This window comes from Lagenorhynchus albirostris, chromosome 3 (assembly GCF_949774975.1).
Source record: "Lagenorhynchus albirostris chromosome 3, mLagAlb1.1, whole genome shotgun sequence".
Lineage (NCBI taxonomy): Eukaryota > Metazoa > Chordata > Mammalia > Artiodactyla > Delphinidae > Lagenorhynchus > Lagenorhynchus albirostris.
The window spans coordinates 161,000,639-161,023,781 of record NC_083097.1 but is presented as its reverse complement, the minus strand read 5'-3'; the positions used below and the strand labels follow the sequence as shown (position 1 = coordinate 161,023,781).

General features: G+C 43.4%; 2 protein-coding genes and 1 pseudogene across 2 annotated transcripts in view; 2 read left to right on the top strand and 1 right to left on the bottom strand.

The window, feature by feature from the left end:
• Positions 1–890: 890 nt before the first annotated feature.
• LOC132518468 (protein LRATD2-like) lies at positions 891–5,411 on the top strand (annotated as a pseudogene).
• Positions 5,412–7,619: 2,208 nt separating this feature from the next.
• MBD3L1 (methyl-CpG binding domain protein 3 like 1) lies at positions 7,620–8,216 on the top strand. Its single transcript, XM_060146413.1, is given in 4 exon segments — positions 7,620–7,654; positions 7,656–7,706; positions 7,708–8,082; positions 8,084–8,216. Coding segments are annotated over 4 exon segments (594 nt in total).
• A 1,916-nt stretch (positions 8,217–10,132) lies between these two features.
• LOC132518466 (mucin-16-like) overlaps positions 10,133–23,143 on the bottom strand; it is a 78,395-nt gene continuing 65,384 nt past the window's right edge. Inside the window, 9 exon segments of the mRNA XM_060146412.1 lie at positions 10,133–10,237; positions 11,564–11,682; positions 11,885–11,926; positions 13,691–13,857; positions 18,144–18,211; positions 19,122–19,282; positions 20,818–20,966; positions 21,792–21,859; positions 22,215–22,345. Of these exon segments, the coding sequence (XP_060002395.1) occupies positions 10,133–10,237; positions 11,564–11,682; positions 11,885–11,926; positions 13,691–13,857; positions 18,144–18,211; positions 19,122–19,282; positions 20,818–20,966; positions 21,792–21,859; positions 22,215–22,345 (1,010 nt within the window).

Here is a 23,143-nt window from a genome sequence, read left to right as displayed (position 1 = left end):
AGTGATACCCAACACCCCCGCTGGGGAAGCTGGGAGCTCTCTGAGCGCAGGGCAGGGGTCGCCCTTACGGCCTCCGGCATCGCCCTCACGGCCTCCGGCATCGCCCTCCGCGCATGCTCCGCGAGGCCCCGTCCCCGGCTGCGTTCGCATCCCAGCTGAGCGCTCACTTCAGAGCTGAGAGCTGACGCCGAGCTGAGGCGGAGAGCCGGCGTCTGTGAGGCGGCCGCTGACAGGAGAGGGCCGCAGCGCTTTGCCGGGCGCAGTTTCACCTCAGGCAGCGAAGCGCGGCGAGGTGCTCGGGGAATCGCGGGCGGCGCCAGCCTCACGGGAGACCCCGGGACCTGGGGCTTGACCCCCACGTGCCAAGAGCAACTCGGAGCGGCAGGTAAGAGACTGGCGAGCCGGGCGGGAAAGGTGGTTTCGGGAAGGGCGGGCGTTCGTCTCCAGCGCCTGAGCTCCAGGGAGAGGGACGGGGCGAGCGGGAGACGGCGAAGTGGGCAGCCAACGGAGCCCATGGCGATTCGGCTACTGATTTGTGTCCTGAAATTTTCTTTTATGAAGGATTTGATAAGAGCTGAGAGAAAGAGTACTTGAATAACCGTAAACTTAGTGAAAAACTTTTAGGACAAAAATTCTGTTGGGCAGACTCCTAGTACGCATTTCTTTCTGTACTATTCTCCTTTAACCATCACAGAGATGACAAAAATTAAATTTTTATCTCCTCGGTGAAATAGCAAACCACAGCTTTTCTAGAGAGAATGAGACCTTTGACAATTTTTAAAAATTCGATTATGTAAATATTTTCAAATTTTACACACATTTCTTACTTTTGTGAGTAACTGCAACTTTCTGAGTGTGAGAACTTTATCGCTCCCCCCCCACCCGGCGCCATGCTCCATGTTGATAGCTTTTTGTAAGTTTTCATTTTAAATTATTTCATATGTGGCGATCGGTCAAGGTGGTTGGTTTTCCTTTGTGATTTAGTAAAAAGGATTTGTCTATTTACGGTGTAAAATATAAAATAACACACTAGGAAAAAATTTGCCCCTCTTTCTTTAGTGAAGATGACAAGCTGACTATTCAGAATGCCATTTTTTCCCCAAGCTTCAATGATTTCTGTAATATTTTGCCTTTTTCAGCTAATCTGTGTATGTATGATGGGTACAATTATTCCTTAAATATTTTCCTTTAAATGGACTTGACTCATTTTCTCTTTGTTTTATCCTTGGTTGTCCTCATATCCATGAACCGATAATTTTGTGCTAGTTGTAAATGAAAAACTAGTTCTTCCTGAAGATGTCTTGCTTAATGCACTTGGGAAAGACCACGTCTATGTAACTTTGGTTCCAGATTGATTGCTTTGTATTTTCAGGTAAATGAACTTCATAATGATTCTTCTTCTTGCTTTTGATAATTTTATTCTATTTTCGTTTTTGGATGTATTAATTGTAGCTATTTATTGGTTCTCAACAGATGTTAATTGACATCACTTTTATTAGATAACTGGTGTTTCCTCCCCCCACCACCATCCTACCTTTGTTAAAAGAAAAAATTACAAAAGGAATACTCTGCTTGCAATCACTAAACAAACCAGGAGTGAATAAAGAAAAAGTTAATATATTCCTCCCCTCTCAGGTCTCTCCCTTCTCCTCTGTACTCCTTGGGGTAGCCAACATTAACCAACACTTTGAGTATTTTTCGACATCTTTCTCTTTGCTCAAAAATATATAAGCATATATACAAACATATATAGACTTTTTGTAACTTGGTGTATTCATTTAAGAGTATATCATGGCTATCTCTTTGGGTTAGTCAATGGACCTCTCAAAATTAAGAAAAAGCTGAGTAACATTCCATAGTATACTACACCATAATTTATTCTGTTGTTCTCCATCTGATGGATGTTGTTTGTTTTCTTTTTTTTTGCTATTGTAAACATTAGCCCACTCTAACACATGATTAGAGAAGTAAACATTCAGAATAAAATATTAGCAAAATAAATCCAGCTGTGTATTTAAAAGACATACATCATGATCCAGTAGAGTTTATTCCATAACGGCAAGGACAGTTAAATATTAACATGATTTATTGTATTAACATATTTCAGGGTAAAAACTATATGATTATCTCTCTTTTATGGTAAGTGGGGGGTGGGGGATGGAATTTATATTGTATTTCTATAAATTGCATAGGGAGATACCTGCCCAGGCGGGCAGTAGTCCAAGTTTTGTACCATTTTTGATCCTCAAAGTTGATAGACAAAAGCTTTTTTCCTGGAGTCTTTGGGGGAACTTTTTGGGACCTTGGCCTTTGCTTTGACCTTGGCCTCACTCATGGTCTGTGATTGCCAAAGTGTAGTACTCTTGACTATATGGGAAAAGAAAAACAACATACTTCCAGAGACTGGGGTGGATGATATGGGTGAGACTGTCTAATTTAGGGCTGGCACTTTTTAACATCTTGTATTTGACTACTTTGGGCTTAATGAGCACCTTGTTGGCCTCTGTACAGATTAATTTTCATTGTCTTGGAAACATTGGCCTGAATCTTTTGAGGCCTTTCTTGTTGTGCTTGTTGACCAAATATGCATTCCCACCTCAGTCCTCCATGCATCTGGGAGTCGGGACTGAGGATTGAGGCAGACCCGTGAGCACATTTCTCCCACGTCTCCTGTCCTGGGCCTGATGGTGGGTGTCAGGAGTGGTGGATGTGGAGGGGGCCAGGTAGATCAAGATGGGACTGTGGTGGGGATGGTTATTTCAGGGAATGCTCAACCCATCCTCCCCTTTGATTCTCAAGGGACCTGGGACCCCATATACAGTTCTCTTTCCTCCTGTTCTGAAGCAGAAGCTTCCAGACCTCAGCCCTCCCAGGGAAATCAAAAGATTGTGTGAGATCCAAGGTTCTGCCAGTCACTCCCTACACACAGCCCCTATACTCTCCCCATCTGTTTTGTGGGGACAGGAGGCCCTTCTTCTGGGCCCAGACACCACTCAGGTTTTTAGTTGGTCCTGTGGTTCATCATCCCAGTTAGAATATGGGAGGGTGCTTGCAGATCTAGATGAGGGCATCACATGTGATGTATAGTGGGCAGGACCTGCAAATGATGTCTAGTATGACTGTGACTCTTCTGCTATATTGAGGCCTAGGTATTGTGTTTGCTTCATTCACTGAGTTTGTTAAGTGTCTCAGAAAGTGCCTGCATGTAGTAGATGCTTAATATATACTGTGGAATGAATGAACTTCAACCAGAACCATGCCAGGTATCTGAGTAGGCCTGGGGCCTCTCATCCTGCCCACAGAGATCCCTACTCTGGCCTCACCAAGGACAAGGACCAGCAAGATGGAATCTCAAACCTTTGCATTGGAATAGCAGGTTGCTTTCCATGTGCTTTTCTAAACTCAGGAAGGCCACAGACCAGTGGGGTGTGGCAGATGGCCTTTCATGGGGGAGGGGAGGATAATAACGAGGAACAACCCCGGCATGTCAAGCAGCCCTTTCTGCACCAGACAGGCACCTGCCATAGGTGATCCAGTAGTCCCTACAAGGAGGACTCTATGAGGTTTATCCTCTACCACCCCACTTTGAGGAGCAAACTGAGGCTCAGAGAGATTTGGTCACATTCTCAAACACACAGCTAGCAGTGGGCAAGTCACCACTGTGCTGAGGAGGGGGCCACACTCACCTAGTGAACCACTGGTCCAGTACCTGTTGGGCGGTGTTGGAAGTGGGGTAGGTGGACAGCAATGTGGCCACGTAGGAGACATTTCTCCCTGGTAGGTACCATGGATTTCACAGGCTTCTACACTGTATCTTCCTGGAGGGTACCCATCCTGCAGGCCTCATTTAGTTTAAGAGTTGATTCATCTTTGCCTGCAACAACAGGGGACAGTCAGTGGCATCACCATGAACTACCAGGAGGATGGAGGTCTGTAGCTCACCCAAAAACTCCCAGCCCTCTCAGGCACATGTGCAAGAGGAGGGACAGGAGCGCCGGCAGTGAAAAACGCTTTGGCCTTTGAAAGTACATTTTGAGTCTGGTTGAGGGGGAAAGTTATACAATTGTTACCTTCTAGGCAGTTTGTTAGCTGAGGAACAACAGACCTCCCTGTATTAATAGTCTGTATTCCTTCCCCTGGGGAAGCCGGGAGCAGGATCTACGTACAACCCCAGCTCTCCTGATCTGGTGCTTGTTGCTCACAGGGCTGAGCAGGAGCTGCCAATGGCAGGCAGCAAGGCTGCTTCCTTCTCCTTCTGGAGCCCCACCTCCCCGAGAGCAGGTTGAGGGGGAGCAGCAGCCCCAGCAGGAGGGAGGGGATGGTGTGAACAGGCAGTGCCCTCCTACCTTCAAGTCTTGAGGCGCGATGTAGCTGTAAGGGCAAGACGTGTGTCCCTTCCCTCTGCCCAGCCTCGCTGCCACCGCGCCAGGAGAGGAACTGCGGAGCCCACACTTGCAAACTCCCCTAGAAGTCTCAGGGTGCAGTGCCCCCCTCCCCAAAATTCCCCACGGCCTCCACCTCTCGCAGGTGGTCTCAGTCCCTGTCCGGAGACCTGTGCCAATGACCCTAGTGGCGGTTCCGCTTTCTCCCTCGGCGGTGTGATCTTGCGTCTGCAGTGTGGTGGGAAAGCATGCGGAGAAAATGACCCGCCTAAGTTATTAGGAAGTTCCCACAGCCGACCCGACGGGCCCCACATCGGAATCTCCTACATCTTCTCCAATGATGATGAGGCCGTGGAGCCGCAGCCGCTGCCCGCGCCGTGGACCTCTGACCCGCAGCTGCGCGAGGTGGGGTGCTCTGAGTTCTACCGCCACGACTGCATCTACCAGAAAAGCTTTGCGCGGGCTCCGTGGCGCTGAGCACCTACACGCCCAAGAACCTGCTCAAAAATGCCGACCTGGCAACCTGGGGGAGTTCGTGTGGCAGGCGCAGTACCCGCAACTGGACTGTATAATACATGGGCTATTTCCAGGTGCATTTGCATCGGCTGGAGGTGAGCAACAGCCTCCCACCCGACGCGAGCCGTGTGGTGAACCGTCTACGGCTACGAGCCGCGGAGCCCCAGCGCCACGGTGCGCAGCGCGAGCTGAGCAGATGCCACTCCGAGAGCTTCACCCGATTGATGCCGCCTAGGCCAGCGCGGGTTCAAGATCGGCGACGAGCCGCGCTTCGGCCAACAGCCCTATGGGGTGCAGATCCAGCTCTTTGCCCAGCGCAGCCAGGAGCTCGAGTTCCAGAGCCTGGAGGACCCGATTATGGAGAAGCGGCACAACGACCACTTCGGACGTGCAGCGGCGCTGCGGGAGCTCGCCAAGCACCTGCACCCCGCGGAGCTGGAGGAGGGCGAACGCAACGCCACGCAGACTGCGCCAGGCCGGGAGGAGGAGGACCGAAAGGCGGTGGTGCGCTGATGCGCCAGCTGAGTGCGGAGCTGTGAGGCGAAGCTGTTTGCAGCACCTGCTGCCCCCTCCCTTCCTTCACTCCCTCCTCCACCACCTTGTGGTCCCTGTCTGGGCTCCTGGGCCACTTAGAAAACGGAGAGTTGGCGAAATGCGCAGGCTTTGGCTTGAGCTTGTTATCTTGGACGGAGGAGGAAGAGGGAGCAGGTAGGAGCCCTTTGGCAGGGGGAGATTCCTGTCCGCCCGCTCAGTCTTTCGTCCTTTCTGAAGTGGGGTAAACTGTTGACTTGCCTGACAATTAATCCCTGCTAGACCTGGATCCAAAAATCGACGCTTCTAATGCGCGCGGGGGTGGAGAAAAGTCGGAGTACCGTCGCCTGCCATTGCCTCCTACCCGCTTCGCCTCCCACCCTGGGCTTGGAGGATGCCCTGTACTAAGGCCAGAGCCGGTTTGTGGTGGCGTTAACCCCGCGGAGCTGTCTGTGGGATCCGGGAGTAGGGGGTGATTTATTTTATGGGATTCCTAGCGTGCAAATCTGGTGAAATCAGGACCAGGTCTGGGAGCAGCAGGCTAAAACCTAGCAGCCTTCTATGATGTGTAACAAATAGTTGAGTAAATTTGGGCTACAAAACAGAGATTTTGCTACCTCCCTCCTCCCCATCCCCAAGCAATTCATCTTCTGGAGCTGGCTTCTAGCTGAGTCTCCTGCTCCAGCTGTCACTTCCCAGGTTACAGGTAAATCACAGGCCAGCTAGGAGAAGGACCAATTTTGGTTCTGTTTTGCTGCCTTTGTTTCTCGACTGCTATTGTAGGCGCTTACAACTGCTTTATTTGTTATCGAAGGAGGGAATAGCCCTTTGTGTCTCTGATCTAATTAAACCTGTTTGGCTGCTCATCCACCAGGTCACACGTTGGCTGGTGTCACCCCATAAAGTATCCACTACAGAAGCAGCCAAACAGGGTCAAATATATATATTTCACTGTCATCATTGACTGTTAATGATGTACCACACTCAGCCCTGGTCTGGGACTTTGAAGAAATATCAGTCTCCTTTTGGAAATGTAGATCTAGTTCCTGTGTTTAATAATCTTGAAAGTTTAGTAATAAGCTCTGTGTTTATATTCTCCTGGTTGTGGAGAAACGGAGCAAGATAAATGTGGGTAAAGACATGTAACAGAGAGCCTGCAATACCTAACAGATTTGGATTTTCTTTTATGCTTAACACAGTAGCGAAAGTTGAAAGAAATGACCAATGTGCAGGCAGCAGTAAGGAAGAATAGAGCAGCACTGTCTAGCAGCTCTGGGAGCTGGGGAAGCCAGCTCTCTTTTTCACTCCCTCATCTCTGTCTCCCTCCTTTGCCCTCAAATGGAAAGTGAACGTCAGATCACACTGAGGCATAGCAGTGACCAGCTGTTGTTACAAACGTCTTTGTGAGAAATCTGAATTTGAGGGAAGAACGCCTGTGAAATCCATACCAAGAGTAGCATTCTCCATCTAGAGAAGAGATTTTTGATAATAGGGCTTGAAAATGAACTAGAAGAGGAAATAGATCTGCTCCAGATGCTGCTTTCCAGTGCAATGCAAACGTTTTTACAGGGTACCAGAAGTGTGAAATATGTTATGCTTCAGAATGGTGATTCCGTTGGAAGTTTTCTTAGGGTTATCATGCTTAAAGTAAAGCAACAACCCACCAGTGAAGGTTCCAAAAAAGGGAATCACATCAACTGTTGGATCTTTCCTGAAAATGGCAGTGTTGTGGATAAGAGTTTTTAATGCCCGGGCAATGGCTACATTGGCACTTAAAAATATATATATAAGGACATGGGGAGGGAGAAGGGTAAGCTGGGACGAAGTGAGAGACTAGCATTGACTTATACATACTACCAAATGTAAAATAGATAGCCAGTGGGAAGCAGCCGAATAGCACAGGGAGATCAGCTCAGTGCTTTGTGACCAACTAGAGGGGTGGGATAGGGAGGGTGGGAGGGAGACCCAAGAGGGAGGAGATGTGGGGATATATGTATATGTATAGCTGATTCACTTTGTTATAAAGCAGAAACTAACACACCATTGTAAAGCAATTATACTCCAATAAAGATGTTAAAAATATATATATATTTAATAATATTTGTTTCTCCTTAGGAATAAGACATTAGAACTATTTTGTCCTGTACAATTTCATGATTAATTTTATAGGATAAGAAGAAAAGAAGCATGATGGTCAAGACTTCACAGAGGAAGCAACGTGATTGTAGAAACCAATCCAAAGCGTGGCTTAAGCACCTCCATCCCTCTGAGAATGTCTGTACATATTCAAGAGGCTGGTTGCTAGAATCACATCCTATCCTGGCAATGAGATCAGATGCCATCAATGGGAGGAAACTTTGGATAAGCCCCAGCAAGTGCTCTGGCAGAAGAGACTACATGGATTCCAGGTCTTCAGTGGAACCAGAAAACCCTTAAGTACTTTGGATCTTGCCAAAGCCTTGCAAAAACCTGCAACTAGTTGCACAGGTGAATCTCTGCCAGGAGTTCTCACAGGTGGTCTGAACTCCAGCCCCAGGCCCACCCCTGCCCAGTCTTCAGATTTGGCAGAGATGATTCCAGGAGCTGGTCTGGGTATCTCACAGCTCCTCTGCAAACAATTTCCGGTGACTGAGGAAGATATCAGGAAACAGGAAAGTGAAGATGGCAAGAGAGAGCCTGAGAATAGCATTGATTGCAGACAGGCTAGCTATCAAGGCAGAAGATGTGAGGGGCTAAGAAGGATGTCCTGACAAACACTTGAAAAAAAAGAGAAGATGGTGCAGATGAAATGGTACACCACAGCACTTTATTAATGACTCTCTGGAGTGTCTGTAAGTTTTTCTTGCTTTGAGCTTTTGAAACTTTAAAATAAACCAATACTTTCCTCTCATTAAATTCTTTTGCGTGGCATAGAAAATATAGACAGTGATCTATTTATATTTGTTTGTTTGTTTTTTGCTGGCCCCTCAGCTTGCGGGATCTTAGTTCCCCAACGAGGGATCAAACCCGGGCACATGGCAGTGAAAGCGCCGAGTCCTAACCACTGGACTGCCAAGGAATTCCCTAGACTGATCTTTTTGAGGGGAGTGATTTGGTTTCTGGTTAGAAGAGGAGATCTTTCCTCTTCATGTTGTTATCTCATTTTCCTCTCTATTTATGTTATTTATTTGTATTTTAAAGTCAATAGAGAGTTATCAAAGTTATGGGATTATTTAGTTTTTTTGCCCTTACAATCACAGAATAAAACCTACCTTTTCACAACAGATTATCCTGTTTTGTATAATACCCAGTAGATTCCAAAATAATATTTCATTAAAGAGCTGTTATAATTATGTTCTCAAATAAGATATCTACTACTGGGTCTCCATTTTTGTGTTGTTGCATGCTAACTCAGAGTTGCATATAATAAGATACCAAACTTTTCCTTACTTTTTTTTTTTCTTTTTGCGGTACGCAGGCCTCTCACTGTTGTGGCCTCTTTCGTTGCGGAGCACAGGCTCCGGACGTGCAAGCTCAGCGGCCGTGGCACACGGGCCCAGCCGCTCCGCGGCATGTGGGATCTTCCCGGACCGGGGCACGAACCCGTGTCCCCTGCATCGGCAGGCGGACTCTCAACCACTGCGCCACCAGGGAAGCCCTTCCTTACTTTTAAAGATGTTTATGTGTTGAAAATTTGATTCATGAAAATTGACATGCCATTTGGGGTATCATGATATCAAAAGAGACTGTTTTTGGCATCATTAATCTAACAATAAGTCACTGCTTGTTGGGATTTATTTGCCTGTTTGCCTCATCAAGCATGTTGTATTATTCAAATCCTCTTTATCATGACTTACTTTTGTCTGAGGGATTTATAGTTTCTGAGAGCGAGGTGTTAAACAATAATAGAGCATCTGTAGTAAAACAATAATAGAGCATCTGTAGTATTTGTTTCATGCCTGGGATGCTTCACACTGCCTGTTAGAGAGTTTCTGCTTTAACTGTTTGGTTAGATTCAGTGCAAAAAAAAAAATGAAAAAAAAGACTATCTTTTTTTCTCTCAGACCTTTCCCCTGAGTTTTATAAATCTTTAAATCCAAAGCAGACCCTATCTCTCTAGAGTTTGGTATTACTCAGGGATTCAGTTTTCCCAGATACCTAGTCACTTCAGCTCCCAAGTCCCAGGGCTGATTGCAGAGTCATGTCAGACCCACTCATTCCTTCTTGGTCTGTTTCCCACCTTGTAGGACCTGTGATGAGGGAAAGGAGTCACCAAGGCAGATTTTCTGGATGTCCTGGTGAATCTGAACATCAGAGAACGAAGTAGTTCAAGGGGAACTTGAGACTGTCAGGGCTTCAGGGAAGGGGGTGCAGAATATGGAGGAATAGAGATGGGGTGATGGCTGGGCAGGAGTCAAGGAGAGACGTGTGTAGTGGGTGACTAGGTAGGCAAACCTCACATGTTGAGGTTGTTGATTTTGTTCATTGACAACGTCTGTGCCTGTTTCACCAATCCTTGTGTCCCTGAGGGTTGATGTGGTGTGAAACCATAAGACAGAAGTTGCAGTTGTCCTTAGGACATAATGAAGGGGAAAAATTTTATCTCAGTACAGTGTGAACCAGGTAGGGGCCAAGTGAAGAAAGACCCAGAGGTTGTGACTGACCAATGGGGTTTATTTCTGTTCCGGCCAAGCTCCTTTGGAACCTGACTGGGAAAAGGGGACTCAAGCAGATGTCACTGCAGCTTCCTCAGGTCCCAGGTAATAATAGCCCAGGCGTTGTTGCTGAGCCTCACAGTCTTCCTCCTCCTTCTGCCTGGAGACAGTGACCTGTGAGGGTGAGCAGAGGGCATCAGAATGGACCAGTCATTGCCAAGTATTGGGGGTTACAGGGGAGGGACATGGCCACAGCCACAGAGACCTGATGTTCCTGTGTGTCTCTCTTCCTTTTTTCTCTTTTTCTCTTAATTTTCTCTCCCAGCCCTTTTCGTCTCTTTTCTCCCTCTTTCACCTCTTTCTCTTCTTCTCTTTTCCTTTTAACTCTCTTTTTTTTCTACCATTTTCTCTCTGATATCCCCTTCATATCTTCTGTTTTCCTCCCCCCACCCCAGCTTAACTGATGTATAACTGACATACAGTAAACTGCATACATTTAAAGTGAATGATTTGATAAGTTTGGATTATAAACTTATCGAACCATCCCCACAATCGAAATAAGGAATGCTCATTATCCCCCCAATCGTCCTCATGTTCTTTTGCAATTCCTCCTCCCCTGCTATTTACAAACACATTCTTATTCCCAGACAACCACTGATCTGATTTCTGGCCTCAGAGATTAGCTAGTATTTTCAAGAGTTTGTTTATAAATGGAATCATACAGTAAGTACTCTTTTTCATCTGACTTCTTTCATTCAGCATAATTATTTTGAGATTAATCATTGCATGTGTTAATAATCCAGCACTATTGCGAAATAGTATTGAATTGTGTGGATATACCACAGTTTGTTTATCCCTTCACCTGTTGATGGACTTCTGGGTTGTTTTTAGTCTTTGGCTAGTACAGATATTATTATGAATATCTGTGTACGAGTCTTTGTGTAGACATATGTTTTCATTTCTCTTGGATAAATTCCTAGGACTGGATGGTTGCATAGATGTATGTAACTTCTTTTAAAATTTATTTTTTAATTGAACTATAGTAGGTTTACAATGTTGTGTTAATTTCTGCTGTACCGCAAAGTGACTCAGTTATACACATATATACATTCTTTTATATTCTTTTCTATTACGGTTTAATCTCAGGATATTGGATATAGTTCCCTGTGCTATACAGTAGGACCTTGTTTAGCCATTCTATATGTAATAGTTTGCATCTACTAACCCCAATGTAACTTTTAAAAATGTGTCCATGTTATTTTTTACCAGCACTATATGTGAGTTCTAGTTGCTTCATATCTTCACCAACACTTGTTATCTTTTTAATTTTAGCCATTCTCATGTGTAGTGGTATCTCATTATGACTTTCATTTACATTTCCCTAATGACTAATGCTGTTAAGAAAAGGAAAAGGCAAACTACACTCAGACTAGGAGAAAATATTTGCAAAACATATCCCCAGCAGAAGACAGGTATTTGTAATATATAAAGGGCTCTTACAACCTGATAGTAAGAAGACAACAGCATTTTCTTGCTAACCAGGAAACAGCACATCAGGCACGTGATGAGCACCAGGAGTCCTGCCAGGCAGATGAGGATGATGGCCCAGAAGGGGAGGTCTGGGGAGACAAGTGCTTGTGTGAGCCACCTCCTATCATTCCCCTAGGGCTCCTGATCCCCCCTACTGTGCCTCAAAGTCCTTAGCATGGCTTGGCCAACATTCATCATCATCCAGTACCCTGGGTACATGGTTCCCTTTAGTGAGGCAGAGAATCAAAATATTCCCTCCCCATCCTGGGCTGGAGCGTCTTTGAGGCTTACCCGAATTCTCAGTCAAGACAGCGTTTCTATTGGGAGAATACCCTGAAAGTGAATGAAATGGAGAATGCATGTGAGTGTGTTTTACTTTTTTAAATAAAACTTTTCAAATACACAGAAAAAGAGAACCACATTATAAACGTCCATCACCTAGAAATAACAATATATAATTTATCCAGTTAAAACAGTATCATACCCAATGTATAAATTAGTAACACTTGCTACCCTTGCATCATCCCATAATTCCATTGAAATATTAAAGTCATGTAGCCATAATGATGATTCACTCCATTTTAGTTTGCATCACTGGAAAATGAGGATATTTTGCTACATAATAACAAAGCTGTTATCACACTACAAGAGTGATACCCATCATACCTCTGGGAATGGATGACTGATGATGGGCTGGACCCTCTTACGCTAGTGGAGGGGAGAATGGATCATCACAGTTGACAAGACCATGGGATCTCTTTAAATTTATAAATTCCCACTCAAAACTCTCTTCTCTGGCTATGAGTACATTCTCTCCCTTCTCCTTTACTGAGTTTTTAATGCTTATTTTCCAGGATTCACCTATACTGTAACTTCCTCCAGGAAGCCTTCTGATTACCACTCCCAAGTATGGATTGGTTCACATCAAATAATTTATAATTTTAAATTGCCTATTCTTGTTATTTCCAACTGCAACACAAACTCTATGAGGGTAGGGACACATAGCACCCATTGGGCAATGGGAGAGAGTTTCAGGTCCCCCTGCTCGTACAACCCCAGGCAAATTCTTCAGATGTGCCGCCTGATACGAGCGGGAACAAGTGCTTTTTAATTATTTTATTTTATTTTATTTTTTATTTTTTTTCTACATCTACTTGGAGGTTTACTCTTACTTCCATTCAAACCAGGTTTACAAAATATATGCTGTGATTAATTAATTTTTTACTTTTTAAAAATTAAAAAAAATTTTTTAACATCTTTATTGGAGTACAACATCTTTATTGGAGTACTGTAAAGCAATCTTTATTGCTTTACAGTGTTGTGTTAGTTTCTGCTGCATAACAAAGTGAATTAGCTATATATCCCCATATCCCCTCCCTCTTGGGTCTCCCTCCCACCCTTCCTATCCCACCCCTCTAGGTGGTCACAAAGCATCAAGCTGATCTCCCTGTGCTATGCGGCTGCTTCCCACCAGCTATCTGTTTCACATTTGGTAGTGTATATATGTCAATGCTACTCTCTCACTTTGTCCCAGCTTCCCCTTCCCCTTCCCCGTGTCCTTAAGTCCATTCTCTACGTCTGCGTCTTTATTCCTGTCCTACCCCTGGGTTCATTAGAACCATTATTCTTTTAGATTCCATATATATGTGTTAGCATACGGTATTTTTCTCTTTCTGACTTACTTCAACAAGTGCCTTTTTAAATTAAAATTAATTTTAATTAAGTGAAATTTTAAAAATCTGGTAGTCAGTACTATTAAAAATCATTAACCATAAAAGCCAGTCACAATAGCTGTGTTTAATATGCTCAAGAGCCTCATGTGGCTTATGCACTGGATAGCACAGATATAGAACATTTCCTTCACTAAGAGAGTTCTATTGCATGGTGCAGTCTAGGAGAAGGCGAGCATCTCCTATATCCCACTGAATGTCCTTTCCTCTCCCTCAGTAGTGGGTAAAACCTGTGGGAGTATGCACCTCCTGCCAGCCTGGGAAAGTTCAGTGCTGACTCATCCCAAAGTCTCCAGATCCCCAGGAAAGTCCCCAGGTGAGGAAATTGGAAGCCCCCTCTTCTGCCCCAATGATCAGGGAGCCTTACCATCCACAAGGACACTATTCCTGTCCAGGATAAAATTCTGCAGCTGGGTACCGTTCTTGGTCAGCCGCAGGAATTCCTCATAGATGGCAACTCTGTCCAGTCTCTGAGCCAATGGTGAGAAGTTACACTGAGCATCTACCCCAGTGTGGTTGCTGCGGGGCTCAGACCTGGAAGGACACAAGGGATGAACAAGGATATCTGGAATTCTACCCTGATTCCTGGTTCCCTGCTTCTGGTCCTGTCTAGGAGAACTTTCTGCAGTGATGTAAACATTTGTGTCTGTACTATACAATACAGTCATTATTTGCCCCATGTTGTTATCGAACACTTAAAATATGGCTAGTGTGAGTGAGAAGCTGAATGTCTCATTTTATTTAATTGAATTAATTTATAAATAACTAGCTGCAGGGAGAACATTTTGAAATGTTGGAGTAAGGACTTCTGAAAATCTGTAAAAACAATGAGAACACTGGCAAACATGGTCAAAATCAACTTTTTCAGAAGTCTAGAAATTAACCGAAGGCGTGTAACAATTCAAACAGCATTTAGTTAAGAAAAAATGTTTGAATCTTGGTAAATGGAGTAAACGTTATGGTGTTATAACTTGCACAGTTCTCATCCTGCTCTCACAAGGGGCTCAGTAACTTTGAAAACCATAATGGGTTTAGAGCTCCCCAAAAGACCCATCACCATTGAATTGTCATTATTTGACCTATCTGGCAGCTCCTTGAAAAAGCCTTATTTTCGGAGCTTGTCTTTATTTGACTCAGAGTTTTATTGGCGTATAATTGCTTTACAATGTTGTGTTAGTTTCTGCTGTATAACAGAGTGAATCAGCTATATGTATACATATATCCCCATATCCCCTCCCTCTTGCATCTCCTTCCCACCCTCCCTATCCCACCCCTCTAGGTGGTCACAGAGCACCGAGCTGATCCTCCCATGCAATGCAGCTGCTTCCCACTAGCTAGCTATTTTACATTTGGTAGTGTATATATGTCCATGCAACTCTCTCACTTCGTCCCAGCTTCCCCTTCCCCCTCCCTGTGTCCTCAAGTCCATTCTCTACGTCTGCGTCTTTATTCCTGTTCTGCCCCTAGGTTCTTTAGAACCATATATATTTTTTTTAGATTCCATATATATGTGTTAGCATACAGTATTTGGTTTTCTCTTTCTGACTTACTTCACTCTGTATGACAGACTCTAGGTCCATCCACCTCACTACAAATAACTCAGTTTCATTTCTTTTTATGGCTGAATAATATTCCATTGTATATATGTGCCACATCTTCTTTATCCATTCATCTGTCAGTGGGCACTCAGGTTGCTTCCATGTTCTGGCTATTGTAAATAGTGCTGCAATGAACATTGTGGTACATGTGTCTTTTTGAATTATGGTTTTCTCAGGGTGTATGCCCAGTAGTGGAATTGCTGGGTCATATGGTAGTTCAGAGCTTGTTTAGAGAGGAAAGCCTAACCCCATGGCACTTGCCACAGTCAGTGGTAATTGTTTTACACTATATCTGCCCAAGAGAGCAATACCAGTTGAGGCAAGCAAGAGGTGAGCTAATAACTTAAAAGAAAAAATTGGGGAATGAGATGTCTACAGGGGGCTTTGAAAAGCTCCAGTGTATTCCTGGGTATCCAGAAGACCACAAGAGTGCTGTGCAAGACTTGAGAAGGTCTTAAACTCTTACCTCTAGCTGAAAGGTTGGCTTAATATCTAAAAAAATTGATCAATGTAACATACCATATTAATAGAATAAAGGACAAATACCACGTTTTCTTTTTTTTCCACATGTTTTCAATAGACACAAAAAACCTGACAAAATATAATTTCATGATTAAAAAAAACGCAACAAACTAGGAATAGAAAGAAACTTTACAAACCTGATAAAGAGCATTCATGCAAAGACTACCCCTAACATCATACTTAATGGTGGAAGAGTGAAAACTTTTCCCTTAAGACCAAGGACAAGACAAGTATGTCTGCCCTCCTCTTATATGTTATTCACATCATACTGAAGGTTCTTATGGGGCCAATTAGGAAAGAAAAAGAAATAAAAGGCATTTAGGTTGGAAAAGAAGATGTTAAACTCTCTATTTGCAGATGACATGATACTGTATATAGAAAAATCCCAAGAAACACACACACACACACTACTAAATCCTATTAGTTCAGCATGATTGTAGGATATAAGAGCAATGTGCAAAAATCTACATTGTATTTCTATACACTAGTTATTAACATTCTGAAAATAAAGTTAAGAAAGCAGTTCCATTTACAATAGCATCAAACAATGTACAAAACACTTTGGAATAAATTTAACAAAAGAAATGTAAGATTTGTGTATTCAGAACTGTAAAACTTTGTTCAAAGACTTTTAAAAAGACCTAAATAAATGAAAAGGCATCCTATGTTCATGAATTGGGGATTTAGTATTATTAAGATGATAACACTCCCCAAATTGACCTAAAGATTAAATTCAATCCCTATCAAAATCCCAGCTGGCTCTTTTGCAGAAATTGATAGCTGATACTAAAATTAATATGGAATTTCAAGGGACTCGAATAACCAAACCAATATGGAAAAAGAACAACGCTGGACAGCGCCACTTCCCAATTGCAAAACTTACTACTAAACTACAGTACTCAAAACACTGCCACTGGCAAAAAGATAGACATACAGATCAATGGAATAAAATTTACTGTCTGTAAGCAAAGTCATGCAATTATGGACAACTGATTTTCAGCAAAGTTTCCAAAACAACAGGGAAAGGATAGGCTACTTAACAAATAGAGCTGGGACAACTAGATATTCACATGCAAAAGAAGGAAGTTGGACCCCTATCTCAGCATATACAAAAATTAACTGAAAATAAACTAAAGATCTAAATGTAAGAGATAAAATTATATAGCCTTTGGAAGAAAACATAAGAGTAAATCTTCATAACCTTGGATTAGTCATTGCTTACTTAGATATGGTACTAAAAGCACAAGAATCCAAAGGAAAAAGTAGATAAATTGGATTTCACCAAAATGAAAAACTGTTGTGCTTTAAAAGATACTATCATGAACATGAAAATCCAACCTTTCAAATGGGAGAAAATATTTGCAAATCATGTATCTTGTAAGAGTCTAGTATCCAGACTATATTAAGAACTATTATACCCCAACATTAAAAAGACAAAATTTTAAAAATGGGTAAAGAGCTTGAATAAACAATTCTCCAAAGAAGATATAAAAATGGCCAATAAATATATGAAAAAATGCTCAACATCACTAATCATTAGGGAAATGCAAATCAAAACTACAATGAGCTACCACTTCACACCCACTAGGATGGCTATAGTGGGGGAAAAAAGGGCAATAATAATCGTTGGTGAGGATGTGAAGAATTTGGAACCTTCATACATTGCTGAAGGGAACATAAAATGGTGGAAACTCTGTAGAAAATAATTCAGTAGTTCCTCAAAAATTAAACATAGTTACCCTATGACCCTACAATACCCATTCCTATTTATATGCCCAAAAGCATTGAAAACATAAGTTCACGTTAAAACTTGGATATTAATGATCATAACAGCATTATTCATAATAGCCAAAAAGTGGAGACAATCCAGTGTCCATCAATGGATGTACAGATAAACAAAAGTGGTACAGCCATCCGATAGAATATTATTCAGTCCTAAAAAGGAATGAAGGACTGATATATGTTACAGCATGGATGATCCTGAGAACATTATGCTAAGTGAAAGAAATCAGTCACAAAAGACCACATAGTGTATGATTCCATTTATATACATTTCATATAAATGGAATGCCTATTGTTCAGAATAGGCAAATCTACAGAGGGAGAAAGTAAATTGTTTGCTAGGGGGTGGGGGTGAGGGAAAAATGAGTGACTGCTAATGGGTGGGTACAAGATTTCTTTTTGGTGTGATGAAAATGTTCCTCCCTCCATTAGGTAGTGGGATAGTTGTAGCACTATATAAATATACCACTAAATTACATACATCAAAAAGGTAAATTTTATGGTATGTGAAACATATCCCAAGAGGTGTATAAACGTTTTTAATTGCCTCTTATGGCTAGTAGCTACAGTATTGGACAGCACGGTTAGACTGCTGGATTCCAAGTCATCTGGTTCTAACCGCTAGCTCCCATGGATTCTGCCTCCAGTGGCCGATTTCTTAAGACATGAATGCTACACTCTATATTCCATGGCCCCCAGCACCAGCCACCTTCATGCCTACCTAGGTTGACACAAGCTCTTCTGAGTTTCTAGCCAGTTGTACTCGCTGCTTCAGGAACAAGCTGATGTTTGGGTAACAGCTCTATATTCGTAGGGCTCTCCTCTATGACAGCTAGGAACTGAGAGACTATGGCAGTGGGACACTTTCAAAGGACAGAACAAACCTCCAAAATGATTGGGTCCTGAGTTGGAACTCACCTGAATGCTGAAACTTGACAGTCAGAAAAATAACTCTTGAAGCTGCTGTTTCGGAAGAGCTGGTTGAGCTGAAAGACAGGGCAACATTTCCTTGGTCAGAATCCATGGCACAGTGGCATCGGAGAATGCCAATTAACCAAAGAACACACTTCCCCATCTTTTTTTTTTTTTTTTTTTGTCAGTCCAGTGGTTAAGAATCTGTGCTTCCACTGTAGGGGGCATGGGTTTGATCCCTGGTCAGGGAACTAAGATCCCACATGCTGAGTGGTACGGCCAAAAAAACCCAAATAAACACGAAAACGAAAAAGAAAACACTAGCCCAGGGCCTGTTCCAGGGTATGACTTGGGCTAGCAAGTGAACCCCTCTGTGGCTGTCTCTTAGTTTGTAAAATGGGAATAAGAACCTGTCTTCATGAAATGTTAAAAAAAAGTCACCCTCCAGGTAACCAACAAGGATCTACTGTATAGCACAGGGAACTATACTCAATATTTTGTATTAACTTTAAGGGAGAGAATCTGAAGAAGGATATATATATCTGAATCGCTGTGCTGTACACCCAAAATTAACATGATATTGTAAATCAACTATACTTCAGTTTTTAAAAATGTCCAGCATATATACACTACCAAATGTAAAATAGATAGCTAGTGGGAAGCAGCTGCATAGCACAGGGAGATCAGCTCGATGCTTTGTGACCACCTAGAGGGGTGGGATAGGGAGGGTGGGAGGGAGACGCAAGAGGGAAGAGATATGGGGATATATGTATGTGTATAGCTGATTCACTTTGTTATAAAGCAGAAACTAACACACCATTGTAAAGCAATTATACTCCAATAAAGATGTTAAAAAAAAAGGCCAGATTGCCAAACTGAAAAAAAATAAATGTGCACACCAAAAAAAAGTCACCCTCTGACTACCCAGTGTCCATAGGTCAGTCTCTACATGGGAACAGGGTGGACAAACAACCCCATTCTCACCGCATCCTTAATATTTCTCTTGTTCTGCTGGTGTTTGGGGGTGCCTGGGGCTATGTCCTGGGAATAGGTTAAGTTGGTGACAGTGAAATTCAGCTGGAAGTTCTGGAAGCTGGGACTGATTGTTGGTTGGTCTGTTGGTATATGAATTGATGGCTCCACTTCTAGAATAAAAAGAAAGTATGAAGTTTTTAACAAAGAAGTCATTACAGCCAGTCTACTTATTCCTGGCAATGTGGACTGAGGTGGGATTTTAGAAGTGGGCTACACTCAAAAAGAATGAAATAATGCCATTTGCAGCAACATGGATGGACCTAGAGATTATCACACTAAGCGAAGCAAGTTAGAAAGAGAAAGACAAATACTGTATGATATCACTTATATGTGGAATCTAAAATTCGATACAAATCAGCATATCTGTGAAGCAAAACCAGACTCACAGACATAGAGAACAGATTTGTGGTTGCCAAGGGGGAGGGGGATGTGGGACGGAGGGAATGGGAGTTTGGGATTAGCAAAGGCAAGCTATTATATATAGGATGGATAATCAACAAGGTCCTTCTCTATAGCACAGGGAACTATATTCAATGTCCTGTGACAAACCATAATGGAAAAGAATATGAAAAAGAATATATATATGTATAACTGAGTCATTCTTCTGTACAGAAGAGGTTAACACAACATTGTAAATCAACTGTACTTCAATAAAATTTAAAAAAAAAGTGGCCTACAGAAGACCGTTCATCTACCTGTCCACCTTGAATCCATCCATCTGTCTGCCTGTCCAACTCTCCACCAAGCATTATGAGAGTTCACTAGGATGTGGTGAAGAGGAGCTTGGGCTTCTCTGGGGCAGAGTTGGCAGGTGCAGGTGCTGACCATCTCAGTGGGCATCTATCACACACCTTTGTTGACCTAGGTTCCTAATGTGTCTTCTTGCCTCTGTTCTTCCTCCCCATCCCCAATCATTGTCCTTGTAACACGGAGAGGATGCGCTTTCTAAAGTAGAATTCTGGGTGTGTTCTGTTCCTCCACAAACCATTCCAGTGCCCAGGAAAGTCCCTGCCCACATCTTCAGCTACAGCTTTCCCATGTCTCATGTCAAGGTGTATGCTCCAGCCACACCAAACTTCTTAAAGCCTCCTCCAATGACATGTTCTTTCTATATTCTAGGTTATAGACACATGTAGCACAGCTGCCCATCTCTTTCCCCCAACTAGGTCCTGTTCTCCTTCAGATCTCAGTTTCTTCATCACTTCCTCTAGAAAACTTTCCAAGAGAGAATTGTGTATCCCTTTTGGGGGTTCCCACAGACTTTTGAAATTCCCCTGTTATAGTGGTTATCACAGTGTATCATCAGTGCCTATTTATTTTCATGGCGTATACATTGAATGAATGAATGAATCAACCAATGCATGACTCATAACTGCAGCCTAAGAAGGAAACACAGGATCCTTTACATTCTGGGTTAGAAAAACTGACATGTAAAATAACCATTTCCTTGGTTGCAATCGCTGCATTTTCTCTTCCTGCATCCTGTTGGATGACACATTGCCATGAATCATCAACATGGGCTTCCAGAAAGCCCCCCTTTTTCCTCTGCAGCCTCTATCCATTTCACTGCTACCCAGAAGCCCTATCCTTCTTCATAAAACCATCTTTTCCAGCCATGAACCTATTCCCCCACCTTATCTCATACCTGTCACATGCACATCTGTCAACTGGTAGGTGGCACCCAGCCAGTGGGATGAGGCATTAAGGGTCTTGTCTAGAAACACTTGCTTCATCACGCTGGAGTCCAGTTTGGAGGAGAACAGTACCTTGATGCTGACCGACATGGGATCCAGCCTAGGAACAGAGGCCATGGGAACTCAGCCAGCACCCAACACCAGCAGTGTCTCCTGAGTTACTGTTTTATAGAGCCAAAGACCTAGGGACAAGCACTGTGGGTATCTGACTGCCTCTTGCCCCAGGCAAGAGAAGAGACCCTGACCAAAAAGGGAAAGACTTCTAGGGGTTGGGAATAGAAGCAATAACAGTAACAATAATGAATGTCTACTGTGCACCTCTAAGAAGTGAATTCCACATTCCCTCCCCATCGCTCTGGTGGAAGCTATTATTATAATTATCCCCATTTTAAAGACAAAGGAACTGAAGTTTGGTAACATTCAAAGTCAGCATTGTGTCCCATGATCCTCCCTCTCTCTAGTATAGATGTCCTAGTTCCTCTACCCATCCCTCAGAGACCTGGGTTCAAACCCAACTTTGACAGCTCTTGTGCTGTTCACTTCTCTGAGCCTCAGTTTTCCTATGTGAACACTGCGGATGAACATTGCATTCACTTCTTGGGGGATGTTATGAGAATTAAATGAGATGATCTTGCATGAAAGTACTCAGCAGGGAGCCTGGCCACGGTGAATGTTATTATTGGACTATTATTAGCTGAAAGTTGTATTTCCCAAGAAGGAGGTGGGTGCAAAGGGTTGGTGGCTCCATGAGGTTAATCCTTTTCCTGCACCCCGAAGATGTACGGAAGGAGATGCTAAGATTAGCTGTCAGGGACATGGGGAAGAATGGGCACCATGTCAATGAACCTTCCAGTTCAAGGGTGTGCCAACAGGGGGTCAGAGCCTCAAGCCGCCAGCTCAGCCAATGCCTCCAATCTCAACTTACATCAGGTTGGTGACCAGGCAGGAGTGGAATATGTCTTGTAGCTGGCTGCCTCTGTACAGTTTTGTGACCTGGAATAAAGGGTAGGGAGAGTGAGTGCGATGGAGGTCTCTTGGGGCTGGAGGGGGCCACTGGAGCCAGTGGAAGAACAAACATAGGTCTTGAAGCAAGGGAGACCTGAGTTCCAATCCTGGCTCTGTCCTTAACTCACTGTGTGAACTTAGGCACAGTGCTCCCCTTTCTGAGCCTCAGTTTGCCCATATGAGAAGTGGGGAGGCAGCTAGGGTATGACCCCTGGAATCTGCAAGAACCCAAAACATGTAGGTAAAGTGAGGAGTTAAGCAATCACTTAACAGATGTAAGTCAGACTGAGGAATGAGAGGGGCACCCAGGGCAAGGAGAGATGGGAGGGGAGAGAGACCCTACCTTGTCCTGGATGTCCTTCAGCAGGGCAATGTACTCTAAGGACATGGGGTCTGGGTTGCTGAGGTTCCAGTTGATGATGTGGAAATTTAGCTGGTACTCGCTCTGGATAGGTGAACTCTGGGGTACATAGCCTGGAGCCACCAAGAGGAAGAAAAAACAGATGGAGACTCTCAGGTTTTAGGACAGAGGCATGGTGGCTTGGGGGCCCCTACCTACTGTCATAATCATCCAAAACCAGGTCCACATGTTGGGGACTATAGGGCTCCTAAATGGAAAGTCACCCTGTAGAGGGAGAAAACTGGAATTTTATAAGGAATCTCCTAAGCTGAGCTTTTCTGCTTGTGCTTATGCAGTTCCCGCTTCCTGGAATGCTCTTCCACCCTTTCCTTTTCCAGGAAAACTCCTATTCTTGCTTCAGGAGCCCATTGAGGTGGAGCTCCATGAGAGCAGACATTCATCTATCTTGTTCTTGTCATGTCCAGTGCCTAGTACAGTTTCAGGAGGCAATCCTTGACTTGCCCCATCTCTGCACTCCCATGGCACCCTGTTAATAATAGTGTCTCTGCCTTTTTTGTGTCCTTAAGTAATATATATATTTTTTGGCCACGCCATGCCGCATGTGGGATCTTAGTTCCCCAACGGGGGATCAAACCCATGCCCCCTGCAGTGGAAGCGCAGAGTCTTAAACACTGGACCACCAGGGAAGTTCCCGTAAGTAATATTAAAAAAATTTTTTTATTTTATTGAAGTATAGTTAATTTACAATGTTGTGTTAATTTCTACTGTATAGCAAAGTGATTCAGTTATACATATATATATATATATTCTTTTTCATATTCTTTTCCATTATGGTTTATCACAGGATATTGAATACAGTACCCTGTGCTATACAGTAGAACCTTGTTTATCCATTCTATATTTGATAGTTT